Raw genomic sequence first — 20,841 nt, 5'->3', positions numbered from 1 at the left:
GATCCGACCACGGTGACTCAAGTTATAAGTCTATGCCAGAGCTATGACGAGCTGCGCAGGCGCCGGGTCGTGGCCCGTCAATCTTTGGGACCAGTGAATACCGTGTCGGGCCTCGCTCTCCCTTCGGAAAGCCCGTCCCTTTGGGCAAAAATACAAGCTTTTGTGCGAGAAGAGGTGGCGCGCCAAATATCTTGCGTGCCCCACGTTCAGGAGACGTCATCATCTCTGGCTCCTGCTCTTCAAACTGTTATTAAGGAGCAAATCGCCGAAGCGCTTCCGACGCCTGAACTTTCTGCTGAAGACGCCGCACCGCTCACTTACGCTCAATTAGCGGCCCGAGCTCCACGCCAGTTCCCCGCAATTCGTCGTCTGGGGCAAACGTTTTCTCCGCCCCCTTCTCAGATGACGCCGCCAGTCACCACGCCTTGGCGAACACCTGACAACCGGCCTATCTGCTTCGCCTGCCGCATGCCGGGCCATGTTGCACGTTATTGCCGCCGTATGCCACTGTCTCGTCCCGACGCACTTCGTGCACGTGCCTACTCACCCCATCCCATGTCGATGTATGAGCCGCCGCCGCTTCGTCGTGGCGCACATCCTGGTCCAACTCCTGATCAGTTTCCGCCCAATCGTGCCGTTGACGCCAGCCGCCGTTCACAGTCACCACGCCGCCGCTCACTGTCGCCCATGCGTCGCCGCCCCGAAGATGTCCAAGAGGGAAACTAACGTGCGCAGTTCACGAGGCACGAACTGCGCATCCATCGAAATGTACAAGACCTCGATCGCCCCCAAGAAATGTCATCGACGTAACAATTGACGGTATACGCACAGTCGCCCTCGTAGATACAGGAGCCGCTATTTCTGTCATAAGTGAAAAACTTTGTCGCTTATTGAAAGAAGTTACCACACCCCTCACAGGCCTTTCGCTTCGTACCGCAAGCGCTGAACAAATCGAACCTTATGCGACGTGTACAGCGCGTGTAATTATTCAGGACGCCATTTACCCCATTGAGCTCGTCGTCCTGGCCTCGTGTTCCCACGACATTATCCTGGGCTGGGATTTCCTGTCTCGCCATATCACGCGATCGTCGATTGTGCCCGTGCCGAGGTCGAGTTATCTGCTCAATATGATGAGACTTTGTGCGATGTTTCCGGTTCGTCCTCTTCCAGCGACAAAATCATCATCTCCGAAGACGCTCATATTCCGCCGTACAGCTCTATTCTTGTACCTCTGTCTTGCTACTCTATCTCCGACGACACGGTTCTGTTTACTCCTTCCGAAGTATTCCTCCGCCGGAAAAACCTACCCCTTCCTTTCGCCGTTTTGGAGCTCCAGTCTGGCGGCACGTCAATGTGGATTACGAATCCGACCCCCTGCCCTTTGAGTTTGCTGTGCGGCGAATCCCTCGGCAATATTGAACCCATAGCCTCCATTCTCTGCTTCGACGATGCCGAATTCAGTACATCTGCCCTGGACATCAACGCTCTCACCACTCCGTCCTGCCATGTCCAACCGCTACCGGCCGACGCTTTCGCCTCTTCGTTAGACAGAAGCTTGACCTTAACGCAGCGAACACAATTGCTCGCACTGCTAAGCGCCTTCCATTCGTCCTTTGACTCGAACCAAACTGCCTTGGGCCGTACGTCAACTGTCGCCCATCACATCGACACTGGCGGACAGCCACCTTTGCGCCAGCGTCCGTATCGCGTATCACCGTCTGAACGCCGCGTCATTGGTGAGCAAGTGGAAGACATGCTTCGGCGAGGTGTCATCCGACCGTCGCAAAGCCCGTGGTCATCGCCGGTAGTTCTCGTCACTAAAAAAGACGGCTCCATACGTTTTTGCGTTGACTATCGGAGGCTTAACAAGGTGACCCGCAAAGATGTCTACCCTTTGCCCCGCATTGACGATGCCCTTGACTGCTTGCACGGTGCGGAATTTTTCTCTTCATTAGATTTGCGATCCGGTTATTGGCAGGTTCCGATGGCCGAATCTGACCGACCGAAAACAGCCTTTGTTACTCCTGACGGCTTATATGAGTTTAATGTAATGCCATTTGGCCTTTGCAACGCGCCCGCAACGTTTGAACGGATGATGGACAACATCTTAAGAGGTCTCAAGTGGAACACGTGTCTCTGTTATTTAGACGATGTTGTCGTGTTTTCTCCAGATTTCGAGACACACCTCATCCGGCTCCAACAAATTCTGACCTGCCTGACGGCCGCTGGACTACAGCTAAACTTGAAAACATGTCGTTTCGGGGCCCGAAAATTGACAATCTTAGGCCATGTGGTGTCCAAGGAGGGTGTTCTACCTGACCCGAACAAGCTGCAGGCAGTCGCGGAGTTTCCCAAGCCGACGTCACTCAAGGCCCTCCGCAGCTTCATTGGCCTCTGCTCCTATTTCCGCCGGTTTGTCCGAAATTTCGCTTCCATCATAGCGCCCCTAACAAGACTACTCGGCAGCGACAATGGAATAACTTCGTGGTCGCCAGACTGTGACGAGGCTTTTTCTACTTTACGGCGCTTGCTGACATCACCACCCATTTTGCGCCACTACGACCCCAGCGCCCCAACCGAAGTGCACACGGACGCCAGTGGTGTCGGCCTCGGTGCTGTTCTCGCACAGCGGAAGTCTGGCTACCCGGAATACGTCGTTGCATATGCCATCCGGACCCTCACGAAAGCGGAGTCCAATTATTCCGTAACGGAAAAAGAGTGCTTGGCCATTGTTTGGGCCTTGGGAAAATTCCGGCCTTACTTATACGGCCGCGCATTCGACGTTGTTACCGACCACCACGCCCTATGTTGGTCGTCGTCTCTCAAAGACCCCACGGGACGGCTTGCACGTTGGGCCCTACGTATTCAAGAATACGACATTCGCGTCGTTTATAGATCAGGGCGCAAACACTCTGACGCCGATGCCCTATCTCGCTCGCCTCTGCCAGATACGACGACGTGCCCCGATTCACCGGAGTCCATCGTCTCTGCGCTCACGCTTACTGACCGGACCCTTCACCAGCAACAAGACCCTTGGGTCTCTTCTATTATAAAGTACCTTACCGCCCCGACGGCCACCTCCCAACCTCGAGCACTACGACGGCAAGCAGCTCATTTTGCTGTGCGGGAGGGTCTTCTATACCGTCGCAATTATATGACCGACGGAAGGAAATGGCTGCTCGTAATACCACGCCATCTACGAGCCGAAATATGTGCAGCTTTCCACGCTGACCCCCAATCCGCCCACGCTGGCGTCTTGAAAACTTACACTAGGCTTCGTCAGCGGTATTACTGGAAGGGAATGTATAGTTTTGTGCGCAAGTACATCCGTGGCTGTGAGGCCTGCCAACGACGCAAGCAACCACATCCAAAGCCTGAAGCAGACTTGCAACCTCTACCGTGCCCTTCACGCCCCTTTGACCGGGTTGGAATTGACCTTTACGGACCTTTACCATTCACGTCTTCTGGGAACAGGGGGATTATCGTCGCCGTAGACCACCTTACGCGCTACGCGGAAACGTCCGCGCTTCCCAGCGCTACGGCACGCGACGTCGCCCTGTTCCTTCTTCATCACTTCATCCTACGTCATGGTTCCCCCAAGGAGCTTCTGAGCGACAGAGGACGAGTATTTCTATCCGAAGTCCTGGAAGCTCTCCTCAGTGAGTGCAAGATCGTTCACCGGACGTGTACTGCCTACCACCCGCAGACAAATGGTTTGACGGAACGATTCAATCGCATGCTTGGTGACATGCTTGCTATGTACATAGCTTCCGACCACTCTAACTGGGACGTGGTGCTTCCATTCGTGACTTTCGCGTATAATACCGCAACGCAAACCACCACCGGGTTTTCTCCCTTTTTCCTTCTTTACGGACGCGAGCCCTCATGCACCATGGACGCCATCCTCCCATACAGCCCCGATGCCTCGGAAGGCAAGCCCGTCTCCGAGATAGCGAGACACGCTGAAGAAAGTCGCCAGTTAGCTCGTGCCTTCACGTCCAGTGAACAAAGTCGCCAAAAGTACCAACATGACCTTGGTGGGTCATCTCCGCCCTCTTTCCCCCCTGGATCTCTTGTTTGGCTATGGATACCGCTCACAACGCCTGGCCTGTCTTCGAAGTTCCTCGCCAAATATCATGGCCCATATCGCATCATAGAGCGCGCATCACCGGTAAACTACGTCGTCGAGCCGCTCACAGCATCTGACGACCTTCGTCGCCGTGGCCGCGAGACTGTCCACGCCAACCGTTTGAAGCCCTACCACGAGCCCATCGTCTCGCCCTCGCCATGAAGTCGCCAGGATGGCTCCTTGTCACCCGGGGGTGATTGTAGCGAAGAAGAGAGGTCCGGGTCAAGGGATTAAAGTTCAGGCCTAAATTCAAGCTGAAGCAGGGCAATCCCCACGGACAATCCCCACACATCAAGTGCGCAGCATACGCAGCGTGATCGAGTTCAGTTCTGGCTGCCCCTGCTTCTTCGGCTCCTCGAGCTCCTTCGGTCTCCGTCGCTTGAGCCCCTCGGTTCCTTGGCTGTCTAAATAAACCCCACTACAATATATATATATATATATATATATATATATATATATATATATATATATATATATATATATATATATATATATATATATATATATATATATATATATACCCGAGAAACTGGTACGGAAACAGCCCCGCCGGTAGCGTAGTGGTTATCGCACCAGACCGGTATTCTGGAGGTCATGGGAACCTCCCCTTTGCTTTCCGAGGTTTTCTTGACTGCCAACCCTTATTAACTGTCTTATATATATATATATATATATATATATATATATATATATATATATATATATATATATATATATATATATTTATATATATATATATAACCACACGGTCCACACCCCTCCACATTTTGGTAACACCCCCCCCCCCACCCAAATCGAAATTCTGGATAAATCCCTGAAGCAAACCAAGCTCCTGCTTCTTCCATCCATTTTTCTCAACCTTGAGCTGTGGGAGGACCTGGTGACTCACAGCAATCTGGATGTCCAGACAATACTTCCTCCAGAGCGAAGGCTCCCCACTCATCACATGGCTTTCTGAAATTGGGAACCACTTCCACTTCGCCGGCTCAATAAAACTTTTTTTCACTTACGGACTTCCTCGCTCGAGCGCGCCACCTTGGTGCAATTTGTTTAGCGAGAGTTGGAGTAAAACACGAGTGCCAGTCGTTTCACATTACCACGACGCGCCTGCAGTTGGAGCCCATGTACTGACAGCAGGCAGGCGCTCCCGAGTGGGTACTATTTCCAAATTAAGTAGCCTAATATGGCGACTAACAAATAAACGAACTTGTGTTATACCCATTGCTGTCCTTAATATAATGGCCCACCCGGGCAGCGCCGGGTACTACCGCTAGTATTCTTATATAGTCACAGTAAATCTACCCGTCTAAGTCCGGCGTAATGTTCATACTTGTCAACAGTGTTGAAGAAGAACAAGACATTACGCAAATATAAGACAACTAATTATACAGAAGTGATATTTGAAGTGTTCCTTTATAAAATACATACATGCTTGATTTCTGCGAAATTAAATACTTCATCAACTGCAGAAAAAAAATCACTCCGCGTAGCCTGTTGTCACCCGCGCCACTATAGCTTCTAGCGCCATTCTAAGAAATCAACCGGCAACAGTTCCGATAGGTTCCACTAGATAGGTTCCACGTTCTGTTTGCAACGCACGTGAAGTAGGAAAACGCGGTTCCATAAACGTTGAAGTAGGGCGCCTCGATTCACGCGCGTCTTCGCCGTACGGCAGCGTTGGCATAGAGACATCCCGGCCTGGAGCAGTGGAACGCGGTAAATTTAAAACGATTTAAGCAAACGTTTGGCATCTTTACCTTAGGAGGAGCGCGGTGCAAGAGGAACAACATGAGAGGTGGGAACGCGAAGGGAGGTATTTACTTGGCAAAAGTCGGTAAATACTATCGTCTTTTGTCGACATTTGCAAAGAAAGGAGCAGATACGCAGCCATTTTTTTTTCGTGGGAGTTTTCCCAGCTGAAAGGGGTGCAATCCTTCGTCAAGCGCGCGAGTGGCTCTGCAATGCGTGCGAAGTTTGCGCCTAAGCGCCGGTAGTATGCGCACAGTCCGAGAAATCTTCGCATGGCCTTCTTGTCTTTGGGTCTTGGGAAATTCGCTATGGCTGAAGTTTTTGCCGGTTCAGGCAGGACTCCTGCTGCGTTGACGACGTGGCCCAAAAACTTGAGCTCCTCGTACGCGAAACTGCACTTTTCAGGCTTCAGCGTTAACCCCGACGTACGAACGGCCTCGAGTACAGACTCCAACCTTGCAAGGTGTTCGTCGAAAGTCCGGGCGAATACCACAGCGTCGTCGAGGTTACTGAGGCAGGTGTACCACTTCAGGCCAGCTAGCACCGTATCCATGACTCTTTGAAACGTTGCTGGTGCCGTGCACAACCCAAAGGGCATCACCTTGAACTCGTATAGGCCGTCCGGGGTTATAAATGCAGTCTTCTCTCGGTCTCTCTCGTCCACTTCAATTTGCCAGTAGCCGGTCTCTAGAGGAGGAGGAGAAAACTTAAAAAAAAACACTTTAGTGCGCAGTGCGCAGTCGACCTGTTCGGACGTGTTTTTCTGGTGCTCCGACAACAGCGTTTTTCTACAGTGAAGGACAGCGAAACGGCAGAGACAGCGGAGGACAACCGAAGCTGAGTATTTACCTGCACGGTTTCTTTCTCGCTGTGTCGGGGTTTCAGCTGAGATGACGCGTAGAAAGCTGGTACAGTGTGGTAGCTGTCCGCGGCACGTAGACGCAGAGGAGTTTCAGCGGGATGGCGGCGAGGCAGATGAAGGGGCAGGTACGTGTCGGTTATGCGTAGTGGTGTCGCGGCTAGAACGCGTAGAAGCGGATAACTCGGGGTTAGCTAAGCGGGTTGCAGAACTGGAGGCAGCGCTAAGTAAGGAACGCGATGAACGGAGGGCCGTTGAGGGAAAGTTAGAAGCAGCTGAGAGGAAGCTAGAAAGGAGCGTCATTTCGCCAACAAATGACGACCACCTCGGCCCATGCAGCGCAGCGGAGGCATGCGCCGAGGTGACACCGGGGATGGAAGCAACAATAGGCAACAGCTACTCCCACGTGCTGCGAAATAGAACAGCAAAACCAGTCGATAACCCGGGTACCAGTAACGAGCGGCACGTGGCAGATGATAGCGTGGTAATCATTGCGGGTGACTCTAACATGAAGAGGAGCAGCGCTGCCATAGTGGAAAGGGTAATGGGGGATAAGCGTGTAAAAGTGGGGTGTTTCCCAGGTCAAACGATGCAGACGGTGATGACTGCAGCGAAGGGGCAGCTGGCCTTGTCTAGTAAAGCTAGAAACCTTGTGGTGATTGCCGCGGGGCTTAACGATGTTCTAAAGGGAGAGGAGGGAAAACTTGGCCAGGAGATAGTGAAGGGGGTAAAGGACCTGCGGGCGACGGCCCCAAATGTGCGCATTGCAGTCTGCACCGTGCCGGAGGTGATGAAGCAGGGCGTGCACACCGAACGGGTAGTACTCGCTGCTAACAGCGAGATCGTGAGGTGCGGCAGGGAACTTGGTCTTGAAGTGATAGACGTGAACAGGGTAGTGGGCAGCATCGGACATAGGCAAGCTTTTCAGTGGGACGGGATTCACTTCAGCCCCAGGCTAGGAAACAAGGTGGGGTGGCGCTTAGGTGGGAGAGCGGTAGCTTTTTTAGGGGGCCCCGCGCAGCTAAGGAAGGCAAACTAGGAGACGAAGGGGAAGCAAGAGACACTTGCACACTCAACGATGGGAGGCAGCCAGGCCTAGAGCTAAACGGAGAACCTACGGACGTAACTGAGAGCGTTAACATAAGCCATTTAAGTGGAAACAATGGAGCAAACAATTCTGAAAAAGACAAAAACAGTCCCCGTAAGCGGAAAGGGAAAAACAAGTGCAATAAATATTTAATCAGCTACATAAATATGCAGGGAGGCAGAAAGCCAGATAAGTGGGTGGAAATTCAAAAGCAACTTGAACGGGAAGGAATAGACGTGTACGCTTTAGCCGAGACTCACCTCCGGGACCTAGAAGCCCCACCTATCATAGACAATTATGTCTGGGAAGGTTGCAACAGGACCACAGGAATGAAGAAAGGGGGAGGTGTTGGCATGCTCATTAAACAAGGGACCGACTGGCAGAGAGTGCATGGAAGTTGTAAAGAGCATCTATGGGTTAGAGGCACCATAGAGGGGAAAAATACATGGTTAGGAGTGGTGTATCTGTGGACCGGAAGTAGTGCTAGGGAGGAAAATGAGGAAATGGTAAACTGTTTGCGAAGAGATATAAACGATTTCAAAGATTCGGGCGAAATAATCGTAGTTGGAGATATGAATGCCCATATAGAAGGTTTGGATGGATACACAGACCACAACGGTTCTCTAGTGATAGATCTATGCCAGGAAAATCGGCTTGTAATAGTAAACACGGAAAGCAAGTGTGACGGACAAATAACGTGGGAAAGCGGTAACAGACAGTCGAGCATAGACTACAGTTTAGTATCCGAGACAGTATACGGAAGGCTGCGGGAAATGAGGATAGATGAAAATGGAACAGACAGCTTAGGAAGCGACCACAAGCGGTTTAGCTTGCACTTTGGAGGAGCAACCCGGACGAATGCAGAAATAGGTACAATAGGAGGAAATGATTTGAATAAGGAGCAGTTAAAGATCATCGCTGATAGATTGGAAGATGAAATCAATAAATACCCAGGCAAAAATTGGGATTACGACGAAATGATTGCGTTCATAAAGGGTAAGATGAATGAAGCAAAGGAACGAAACCGATGGAACGGGAAGAGAAAGCCGAGAAGCTGGTGGAATAAGGAAATAAAAGAGGCTATTGACCAGCGAAGGAAGGCGTCGAGAGAACATAGAGAAGCAAAAAGAACTGGTATGGAACCGGAGGTAGTGAAGGAAAAGTGGGATGTCTACCGTGGGAAAAAACTAGAAGTGCAGAAAATGGTGCAAGCAAAGATCAAGCAGAAAAGCGAACAATGGATGGCAGAAATACGGAAGAAGGACAAAAGCGCATCCAAGAAGTTTTGGAACCATGTAAAATCACTAAGCTCAAAAAACGATAACCATCAAAAATTCCTGATTGATGAGGAGGGGGAACATTTAGAAGGAGAGCACGCGTTGGCGCATATTCATCGAGTGATTAGTGAGAAGTTTAGGACAATAGTGTTAGAGAAACCTGCACCGATAACATCAGTGCCACAAAAGACTGCGGAAAGGGAAATAAGTTTGACAACCTTGATTGGAAAAAGCAGAGCAAAAGGTTTCCCCACAGACAGCAGTGGGCCCGGACGGAATACCAATGCAACTGATAAACCTACTTGGACCTAAAAGTAAGGAATCGTTTATGAGGGCAATAGATAAGTTGATAGAAACCAAACAAATACCAGAGGACTGGTTAGAAAGTAGGATGAATTTAATATATAAAGGTAGAGGAGACAAAGCCAGTATTGATTCATACAGACCCCTCACAGTAACGTCAGTGGTGTATAGATTCGTAATGCAGGCGATAAAATCAGAAATTCAAGCATGGATGGAAGAAAATGAAATACTTGGGGAACTGCAGAATGGATTTAGACAAGACAGGCGACTGGATGACAATCTGTTCGTGATAACGCAATGCATTGAAATTGCGAAAGCACAGAATAGACCACTATGGATTACGTTCTTGGACATAAAAGGGGCATATGACAACGTAAACAGAGAACGGCTGTGGAGAATGCTGAAACTCCAGGGATTAGATGACGAGTTAGTACAGTTCCTTATAGCAATCTATAAAGACAATAGAGTGCACCTTACTTGGGAAGGACAGAAATGCGCCCAGCAGGTCAACATCCATCGGGGACTGAAACAGGGATGCCCTTTGAGCCCAATACTGTTCATGCTTTACATGGCAGGGTTAGAAAAAAAACTGGAAGAAAGTCAAGTAGGGTTTAGCCTAACCCATATGCTGCAAGGCGAAGGGGTACAACAGCATATTCCGGGAATGTTATACGCAGACGACATTGTTCTTTTAGCTGATAACCAAACCGATATGCAGCGGCTAATAAATATTTGCGGCCAGGAAGCCACTGACCTCGGGTTAAATTTCAGTGCAGAAAAATCAGGAATAATGGTTTTCAATGACGCTACCACCGACGTAGTGTCTATCCAGCAAGGCGAATTACCTAGAGTGAAGGAATATAAATATTTGGGAGTGTGGATAAACGAAGGGGATAACTACTTAAGTACTCACGAGGAGCAACTTAAGGTTAAGGGAAAGCGAAACGCAGCTATAATGAAGCATAGAGCTCTGTGGGGGTATAACAAATATGAAGTAGTAAGAGGAATGTGGAAAGGAGTAATGGTTCCAGGCCTCACGTTTGCGAATGCTGTACTCTGCTTAAAATCAGACGTTCTATCAGGCCTTGAAGTAAACCAGAGAACGGTAGGACGTTTGGCCTTAGGCGCGCATGGAAAAACAACTAACGAAGCAGTTCAGGGAGATATGGGCTGGGCGTCGTTTGAAGTTAGAGAAGCTCAAAGTAAAATATGCTTTGAGATGAGGATGAGGGCAATGGATCAACGAAGGTGGGCAGCTAAGGTTTTTAGGTACCTATACTTGAAAAGCGTGGACACGCAGTGGTTAAGGAAGACTAGACGGTTAACGATGAAATACGGAAAGAACAGTGGGGAATCCAAAACAGCCAAGGTAACCAAAAAAGAGGCAAGGCAGATTGAAACGAATAAATGGAGGGAAAAAATGGAAGCTAAAACGTCGTTAGAGATGTACAGGGCTGAGAAGATGAACATCAGAAAGGAAAATTTCTACGATAATTCCCAGGGCAGTGCTTTGCTTTTTGAGGCTAAAGCAGGGTGCCTGCGAACTAAGAGTTTTGTGGGGAAGTATTCACAAAATGATGGGGTATGTGTGGTCTGCGGAAAAGAAACAGAAACTATGCGGCACATAGTGTTAGAATGTGAGGGTATCCATCCAAATCTACATGAAGGGAATATTGGGCTTTCAGAAGCCCTAGGATTTAAGGGTATCAGTGAGGAAGTTAACTTCAAGGCTGTCGAGGGGACGAAAAGAAGATTAGAATGCTGGTGGATGAAAAGCCGAGAGGGGAATATTGCCTAGGACAGTTACCACCTGTAACAGGGAAAAGAAAGTATTTCGGGCCTAATAAGCCTTAGGGCCTGCCATAAGCAGCGCTAGTATTAAACCAAGAGTGTAAAACATGGTTATATTAGTCCTTTTTGGTAAGATGACACGTCATCACCCCGCTTCAAAGGGGAAACCAATAGGCATCATCATCATCATCACCAGCAAGTGGTCAGAGAAGCGTGGTGACCACCGGCCTAATGCTGGTAGCGACTTCGGTGGCTCTTTTGACCAGGACTTCTTGTGTAGCCCGGTCGGAGCTACCCAACGCCTCACTCCACTGCTCGCTGCTCGTGATTAGAGGGAGGGGTCTTGGGGGCACTGCCATACGGAATGACTTAGTGAGGCATGCTCCCCACACAGGGGGCATGCTGACAAAGTGAATTCTGTCGGATGGATGTGGTGGAAGCGAGCTCTGCTTGGGAAGGTTTCCGTTTGCAAGAGCCGCCAAATACGCGCTTAGCTTATCGTAAGGGATGTATGAGGCGGGGAAAATTGTCGACGTGAGAGGCGGTAGTGCTCTGTTATGTCATTAAATGTGATCAGTCGGTCTCTGGCGGAGCGCGCCCCGTGGTGAGGAACGATACTCACGCCGGCTCGGTGTGTGAGTTCGCGAGCCATAGCGTGTGTAGTTTCATCCCCCTCCATGACAGTGCGGGCTGGGGTCCATATGAGCTCCACTGAGTCCTCTGGTGGATTTGTTTGAGAATTTTGAGCGCCGTGGGAGAGATATGTCCCCGCGCAAAATTTTGAACGGCCGTTTTCGAATCTGTGATTATAATTACCGGATGTGGCCTATGTGTGTGGGCTAAGGCAACTGCCGCCTCTTCCGCCACAGTAGGGGAGGTGTTTATGACTGTGAGGGTGTTGAGTGGAGCAGTGCTTTTTTGACCGGTGATCGCTATAGCGTATGCCCCGTGATGCCTATAGTCTGCTGCACCAGAGTATACTACTTCCGAAATATTTCTGAGCTGCCTGGCGAGAGACCGGGCTCTTGCTTTGCGTCGTGCCGAATTATGAATAGGAAGCATGTGCCTAGGTAGAGGCTTTACGATTATTTGCTGAATTATATCAGCAGGGATAGGTAATGACTCCTGAGTCTGCTGCGAGACCACAATGTTTTGCTGCGAGAGAATCTGCGGTCCCGGTCGAGTGAGCTCTAAGCGTGTTCTCTGAGAGCACAGTTGAGCTTCAATGAGCTCTTCAGCGGTATTATATACTCCAAGTTTGTTAAGCTTGTCGGTGGACGCGTTGGGGGGAAGTTGAAAGGCAGCCCTGTATGATTTCCTAATGAGGCCATTAATTTTATCCAGTTCCGTTTTACTGGCTCTAATGTAAGGTAAAGTGTAGAAAAGTCGGCTAATAAAGAAGGCTTGGATAAGCCGAAGTCGGTCACTTTCGTCCATCCCACGATTTCGATTTGTGATCCTTTTGAGGAGAGCAATGAGCTGGTCCACGTGGGAGCTCAGCTGCTTAATGACTTCCGAGTTAGACCTGTTCTGCTCCATGGTAAGGCCCAAGACTTTAATTTTAGGGACCTGCGGGACTGTGCGGCCCTGCTGCTGGATGGTGATTTGGGGTGCCGTAGCCGTTCTTTTCTTTGCTGGAAGCACCAGTAACTCGGATTTGGTAGGTGAGAACCTAAGGCCAGGCATGCCTGTTGTAATACCACATCTGCTCTTGCTTGGAGGGTGCTCTTAATGTGTCCATCGCTTCCCCCAGCCACCCATAGGGTGACATCGTCCGCGTATGTACCAAAACGGAGATGCGTGATCCGCCTTAGTGCATGGGCGACCGGCAGGAGTGCCAAGTTGAAGACAAGGGGGGAAATGACCGCCCCTTGAGGAGTGCCCCTACTAGCCAAGTCGTACGGTCCACCCTCGTTTTGGCCCATTCGGATAGTACCGGCGCAGCCCGTTGGCTTTTCGATGGCTGTATAATGTCGTCGCCGAGCATGTCGTCGACTTGAGTCCGGATGGCTTCCCGCTCGTGTGGAGAGACGCGGTACGCTGACTGTCGGGTCGGTCATGCTCCATCTTCGGTTATTATTCGGTGCTTTGCTAGAGGTGTCTGACGTAGTTTCGACTTCGACGAAAAACACTCTCTGTAGCGAAGCAGCAAATCCAATAATTTCTGCCGTTCTTCTTGTGGTAATGCCGGATTCACGTCGCAGGGATTCGAAAGCTTGAAGGTATCTTCGGGTGCGCTTTCAAAGTTGGCAACCGCGATCACGTCACTTGCTTCTTGCGTTTCTTCGAGGAACGCAATTCCAGCGCCTCTGTTGAAATGCTGGTACTCGTCGGTGAAATTAGTGACCAAAACTTGGGATTGGCGTTGCTTAAAGCGCGCAATGCTTCTGCGACGGAGACACCGCGGTCGAGGAGCAACCTTTGGTCACTCCCTACGATAGGGTCGGCGTCAGGAACAGCATCTTCATAGTAGAAAGTGATCATCAAGCTTGCGCGGGGTGGCAGGGTGACATGATCATCGGCGATCCTTACAGCAGCGCGGTGTTCCGTGTTCGGTTCCGGCGTCATGGAGTGATCGGAGGAAAAAGTTATGGACTTGGCCTGATCAATTATTGCACCGTTATCCGTCAAAAATTCCTCTCCAAGAATCGCGTCACGGGAGCAGTTAGGTAAAATTACGAACGCCGCAGGGTACGTTGTGCCGTTTATGGTGACGCGCGATGTACTTGGCGTCGCGAAATCGCCACCTGCTGGGCGAATGTGCGGACCGTCCTATCTGGTCATGACTTTCTTCAGCTTAGACGTAAATGGTCCGCTCATGACTGAGTAGTCTGCTCCCGTGTATATGAGGGCGACTACTTCAAAGCCGTCGACGGACAGTTGAACCTCGGAAGCTGCCTACTTATAATTCCAGGTGCGTCGTGGCGTCGTATCTCGGCTTGTGCGCGTTGACGGTCGGGCACTGTGCGTCGTGGTCTTCGTCGTATTCTCATCAGCAGGTTCAGTCATGTCGGGTAAGCGTCGCGCCGTTTTGCTGTCGTCATGTTCGGGAGTCACGTCAGTAGTAGATCGGGTCGTCGGGGCATGTCGTGAATCATGGTCTTCAGCGAGGCACTGCGTCGTTGGAGGGTTTTCGTTTTTCCGCCGTTGTGCAACTTCACCTCCAGAAGTTTCTGCCTTTAGTTTTCTCTGCGTGGGCTGGGGGACCTTCCACGCATGAAGTCAGCCTTCCTACAGCGGCTCGGCGATTGGTATGGCTAGGGGACGGCGAACGGTTTAAACGGGCTCGGCCACGGCTGGTCTGAGATCGGTAGCCGCCGATCTCACGTGGCCGTTGCCCAGGGAGAGGGCGAGGTGGGTCGACGGAGAAATCACGCAGTCCGAGACTCTTGTATGGGCAACGACGATAGATGTGGTAGACCTTTCCGCAGTGTTAGCACAGCGGACGATTATCGGCGGTTCGCCAAATGTCGGTCTTCCAGGACGTCTGGTTTTGGGCTGCGGACGGCGGCTACAGTGGGGTCGGAGGCGACAGTGGACGGCGGTACGGCGGAGCTTCTTGACGACGGGTTGGAGCGGGGCGGGGTCGACGAACAGCCGCAGAGTAGGTCATAGCTTGTGGCTGGCGGTTGGCTTCGGACGGAATAGAAGTTCCCAAAGCGTGTTGGATTTCTTCCCAGATCCCGCCAGTGAGGGAAGCCTCTTGAGACTGTGGCGTCGTCGGGAAAAGTTTCGCAGCTCCTCCCTCACCACTGCACGAATCGTATCGCGTAGTGTGTCGGAGTTAATACCACCGCCACCAGTCGTCTCCGAAACCAGCGCATTTATTGGGCGGTCGTACTGCCTCGTCAGGCGATCGGAATAGCGCGGCGTCTGCTCTGCAGGCTTTTATCTTTCGGCGTGAGTGTTTCTCGAACCATCGATTTACATCTATACTCGGGGACAACTTTCTGTGGCAATGGAGAGAAAGCTACGGGATGGGGGGCGAAGTGGCCGGCCGAACCACGACATTGCGCTGCGCAGTTGGAAGTAGTTCTACAAACATTATTCAATGCGGATAACCTATGCAATTAAAAAATATATATATTTATTTTTTTTCTAGCGTTGCTTTGACAATGCGAATAAATGGCCAGAATATAATCGCCAGTAAGCGTTACTTTTTTTAAATTTTCGGTTTTGTTGGTTGCGGAAATTAGCACTGGTGGCACGACGGTTCTCTTAAAAAAATGGCGTCTTCATCGACTGCAGCTACTTTTCCGTCCGATAGCCCGCCAGTCAATTCGCCTCAAAGGATTTTCAAAAAGCTTGTAGGGACGCAGCCCCTACGAGCGCCCGCGCACGGTGATTACGGTGAAGTGCTCGCGTCGAACAGCGATAGTGGCGTCAGTGCGTCATGAGCCCATGCGCGCGTGTGTGATGAACAGTGAGACGGGACAAATACGTGTAGTGCGCATACAACCCGGAACATGCGCACAACCAACGGAGTGGCGTAAAAGCGGCGCTCACAGGAGATCCGGGGGGGAGTGCGCACCGGGGCACACGCGAGAGTGGCTGCTACCGCGGGCTGCGGACGGGACCGACGGGCGGCCAGCCACAGCAATGACGCCCGGATAGCGAGGAGCTATAGTGCCTAGAATTTCTAGGCACTATACAGGAGCAACCAGCGTCCGCGGCGGACGCTCTTTACCCGTCGTCGGCCCAAGTGACTGGAGACGTCGTCGTGAGTGTACGGCACCACGCTGTAACTTTCTGGACAAGCAGGGCGTCAACCGCCGCAGTGTTTTCTTTACGCGGTTTCCGTGATTGCTTGCTGTACTCTTTTTATATTGCTCTCAACTTGCTTTGTTTGTTTTTTCCTACCTTGGTTTTCCCGGAATAAACCGGTGATTTGTTCTCATGCGGATCGGCGTTACTTCGTCGGGCGGGTTGGGGCTCGCGAACCCTTTAAGCTCGAAGGGGGATCCTTCAAGCTTCACAACCAAAAGCTGTCAAACCAGACGAAACACTTCCGGCGTGACTGACCTTAACAGCGTAATTGAAGAAGTAAAGGGAACTTTTGTCAAAAAAACACTTCCGGTGTGACTGACCTTAACAGCGTAATTGAAGAAGTAAAGGGAACTTTTGTCTCTCAATCCAAAGGATTAAATTTCACTCTAGAAAAGCCGCGAGGAACGGTAATTCAATTCCTGGATTTAGAACTAGAAATTGCTCCTGATCACATCTGTTACATGTACAACCCAAGTACAAAAAAGTGCCTTCTTCCCTTTGACAGTGCCCATTCAAAGTTAGTCAAGAGGGGGGTTGCGACAACCTGTCTTCAAGCTGCACTCGTTAAGTCGTGTCAGCATAAAATCGACGTCAGCTTTAAAAATCAGACTACGCGCTTAAAAAACGCTGGGTATCCTGCAGCTTTTACCAAAAATGTTTGTGAAAGCCTCCTTCAAAAGGTGAAAGGAAAGAAAAAAGAGCGTGCTCAGTTGGAAAGTAACACAACGCACGTTATTCCTTATTTTCACCGCATTTCGCATAACGTGAAGGAGGCTGCGGCGAGATATAAAGTGAACGTGTTGTTTTCCGCCCCGTGCAAACTGGAAAGACTGTGTCCAATGATGGAAAAGAAAGAAACCAAGCGCGGTTGCACAAAGAAACATGAAAAACGTTACACTGATTGCGTGCGCAATGTTGTGTACGAGATACCACTGCGCTGCGGTTTTTCATATATCGGACAGACAGGCCGATGCTTTAATGATAGGGCACGTGAGCACCAACTTGCTGTATGTAGCAATCTAAGTGGTCACATGAACGAACATTGTAAAAGATGCGGGTTTGAGCCACTACTAGATAATACCAAGTTCCTCAAACGAGCCTCTGATAAAACAGAGAGAGAGATTATCGAAGCATTTTACATAAAGCGGGTAAAAAATGCATTAGCACACCATCATTGTCACTGTACGATAAAGAGATAAAATTTTTACAAGGTGTCCTTTAACCAGTTCCCTCCACTATCAAATGTGCTTTTCTTTTTACTTCTTCATGGTTTTAAGTTTCGTATGTGTTTTTTTGAGATATAAGCATGCTTGGACGCTCTGAAATAAACAGTTGGAAGTCAGCGCCCGTCTACGTCGTTTGTGTCTCTCGTCTTTCGTCATGTCAGTTCGCGCTGTTGAAGTTTCTAGATCATGAACCAACTAAATCGCACCAGAGTCTTGTCAGACCAAGCAAGTTGTCTGCAACATGTACGCCCTAGTGAGACTGAAGCAACCAGGACTCTCCGTCGTTTCCGCATTTCGTTCGGTTAGCCAGCTTACCGGCGTAAGCGAGCGTACGGTCGCACGGCTCAAGAATGAGGTTTTGCGTGGCACCCTGAAGTCCCCAAAGCGCAAAAGGCTTCGTTTGTCGACTGGGAAACCGCCTGCAGTTACAGGACAGACAAGAGTACAGCGGTACGACAGCTTCACCCTTGCTGCTCTCCGACGGAAAGTGCATCAGTACTTCATTCGCAACGAGGCTCCAACTGCAAAAAAGATCCTCAGCGATGTGACCAGCGACCCCGACATGGGGCTGCCGAAGCTGAGTGTCAGAACAATGCGTCAGCTTCTGAATGACATTGGATTTGCTTTTCGGAAGCGAAAACGTAACTCTGCGCTTCTGGAAAGGGATGACATCATCGTGTGGCGGCGGAAATATCTGCGGACCCTTCGAGAAATGCGAAAGCAGAAACGGTACGTGGTTTCGATTTGGCGGACGGATAGATAAACGTCAATTCCTGCGATTAATATAAAAATTTCGTATATAACATTATTTGACAGTTGAAATGTAACAAGCAAAAATAACGATGGAAGTTCTCGTAGAGCCAAATATTTTATTGCTGAGAGGTACTTATCAACACCGCTCCACATGCATACTGGCGTTCACTTTATATTTTTCATGGAGTTTTTCTGCCTCTTGTTCGTATTTTGCATGCTACTCTGGTTCAGCAAGTGAAGGGACAAGTATGCATCGACATGTTATAATAATGTATGGATAGCACTCAGTGAGTGGATTTCGTTAGCCATGTGGGTGGTGTATGTTCTGCGAACATTTTTTATTTTGGTGTTTTGCGGCGCCACCAAAAACTAAACATGCCTGCCTGCGTAGTAGAATGATGTTAGGTGCAAGCAATAAGTGCCTTCTCTGTCTTTACTAACCCTTCTCCCCAAAGAAAAACTGACGCGTATTCCCTTCATTTTCGCAGGACTATATACTACCTCGACGAGACTTGGGTCAATGCTGGGCACAACAAGGTCACGGTGTGGGAGGACACCACTGTGTCATCCCGTGAACATGCCTTTCGCAAGGGTCTAACTACTGGGCTTCGTGCACCAACAGGCAAAGGTGGTCGGCTCATCGTCCTTCATGCTGGAAGTGAGAAGGGCTTTGTGGACGGGGCATGTCTCATTTTCCGTGCGTCAAAGAGTGCTTCCACTGACTACCACAGTGAAATGGATGGCCCACGCTTTGAGAAATGGTTCGCAGAACAACTTCTACCCAACATTGAGCCACGCAGTGTTATTATCATGAACAATGCTCCGTACCACAGTGTTCGGACCGAAAAGCTGCCCTCGACGTCGTGGCGCAAGGCCGACATTCAGTCTTGGTTGACTTCAAAAATGATCCCGTGGCTTGATGACCAGTTGAAACCCGAGCTCCTTCGGCTGGTTAATGAAAACAAACACAAGTTTTTTGGATACCGGATTGAAGCCCTGGCCAGAGTTGCTGGTCATTGTTCGGCTTCCTCCTTACCACTGTGAATTCAACCCTATTGAAATGGTGTGGAGCCAGGTTAAGGGGTATATTGCTGCCAACAACACTTCATTCACTCTCGCTGAAGTTGAACAACTACTCAACGAAGCCATCGCCCTCGTGACTCGCGAAAACTGGGTCCGGGACTGCGCTCATGTGGAGCGTCTTGAGAAAGAGGCCTGGGAGAGGGATGGTGCAATCGACACCAGAATCGACAACGTCGGGATTCCGCTAGGTTCCGACTCCAGCAACTCTAGTGACTGCACTGACAGCGAAATGAGCGGCGTAGAGGAACTGTGATGAAACCGGTGTGCGCTGACTTATGTGGCGCTGGTCGTGTGTGGCGAGTGACAAGGTGCTTTGTTTACGATTCTGGTGACCGGAAGCTTGGAAGTACGCTCGGTTGGTGCTGCTTTTGTGTGGCAACTTACAGAGCCCCCTGCTTAACTTTCCGATGCCCAGTAGCTTGGAAGTACGCTTTGTAGGTTATGTGGTGCTGGCCTTGTGTGGCATGTGACGAGGTACTTTGTTTTCCTTCCTGTTGATTAAGGCGGATTTCTGGGCAAGTTGGTATTCCATTGCAAGACCGTTCAAAGCGCAAAACGTAAAACGAGGGACGACGATAGGCACAGGGACACGCGCTGACCCTGTGCCTATTGTCGTCCCTCGTTTTACGTTTTGCGCTTTGAACGGCCTTTCTGTTGGCCAGAAGCTTGGAAGTACGCTCTGTTGGTGTATGTGGTGCTGCTTGTGTGCAACAACTTACAGGACACCTTGTTTGCTTTTCTGATGCCCTGCAACTTAGGAGGTAGCTGCTCATACAGTGCTAAATTTGTGCAGCACCAGGCAATCATTTGGAGTGCTTGTTGCTTGTTGTCAGTATGCGAATTATTCTTCAGGTGGTCGGTTGTGGGTGGCAGCTAAGATGCACTTGCTGTACCTTTGTCATGCATAAAATGAAACCTGACGACGAACGCTGGTAGCAAGCAGTGAGGAGTGGCACGTCACATATCCTGTTTCACTCAGAAGAAATGCAATTGGAAAATTTGATTACAACCCAAGAGGTTGTAAACAGCCTCTGCAAACAGCAGTTACCTGTGCATGAAATGACAAGACTGGAAGAATTATTTTACAAGAACTGCGAGATGGTAGTGACATCCAGAAATGCATTGTTGAGTTGTCTATCATTTGTAATCATTTCGGTCATCTGAAAAAAAATATACTACCATCAGTTGCACATTGTAAGTGAGGTAATCATTTGTACTCACTTGCTCATATTTTGTTTGTCTTTTCGACTACAGAGGGTAGATTGCTGAAGTAAAAGACCATGTCCGGCTCAAATAATTTCTTTTAAATGCGTATTTACAGGGTTAAATGGCGAGGAGTAATACGAATCGTCAATGCCTCACTTACAAATGTCGAACGCTGTGGGTTTCCTTGCTAACAGCCTTAGCTTTTGTAAAACTACAACATTCCCGAGGCCCTGGGATATGAGGTCGAACACCTGAAAGGTAACGGCACGCTCTCATGAAACAGAATTTACAGAAATGTTTACTGCCATGGGGATGGGCAGTGTCACTTTGTCATGTCTGTGGTGCAATGTCTTGTACATCTATGTTGTTTTCACATTTATCATGAAGAAATTACTGTACATTGTACTCAGTGACTGTGAATAACTGCTAACAGAGCCAGAAATGTTTGTTTCGAAATACGTGGCTGCGTGCCTTTGAGTGCTCAAGTGGGCTTGAATATGTGCTTGAAAGATGGGGCCATGGTTTTAAAGGTTTACTCCTGTGACTGGCGTTCGTGTGCATGTTTGTGGTTGTGTGACTACTTGGAGTGGCTTCCAGATTTTGTCCAGCTG

General features: G+C 49.7%; 1 protein-coding gene across 1 annotated transcript in view; it reads left to right on the top strand.

Annotated features, from left to right (window-relative positions):
- LOC144167947 (uncharacterized) overlaps positions 1-18,039 on the top strand; it is a 32,802-nt gene extending 14,763 nt beyond the window's left edge. Inside the window, exon 2 of the mRNA XM_077697065.1 lies at positions 17,415-18,039. Coding sequence (XP_077553191.1) covers positions 17,415-17,951 — 537 coding nt within the window. The 3' untranslated portion in view covers positions 17,952-18,039. The remainder of the gene's footprint in view (positions 1-17,414) is intronic.
- Positions 18,040-20,841: the final 2,802 nt, after the last annotated feature.

The sequence above is a fragment of the Haemaphysalis longicornis genome, unplaced genomic scaffold (assembly GCF_048455015.1).
Source record: "Haemaphysalis longicornis isolate Haplotype H1 unplaced genomic scaffold, Haemaphysalis longicornis Haplotype H1 scaffold_2, whole genome shotgun sequence".
NCBI classification, from domain to species: Eukaryota; Metazoa; Arthropoda; class Arachnida; order Ixodida; family Ixodidae; genus Haemaphysalis; species Haemaphysalis longicornis.
This window is presented reverse-complemented; position numbering and strand designations above follow the sequence as displayed.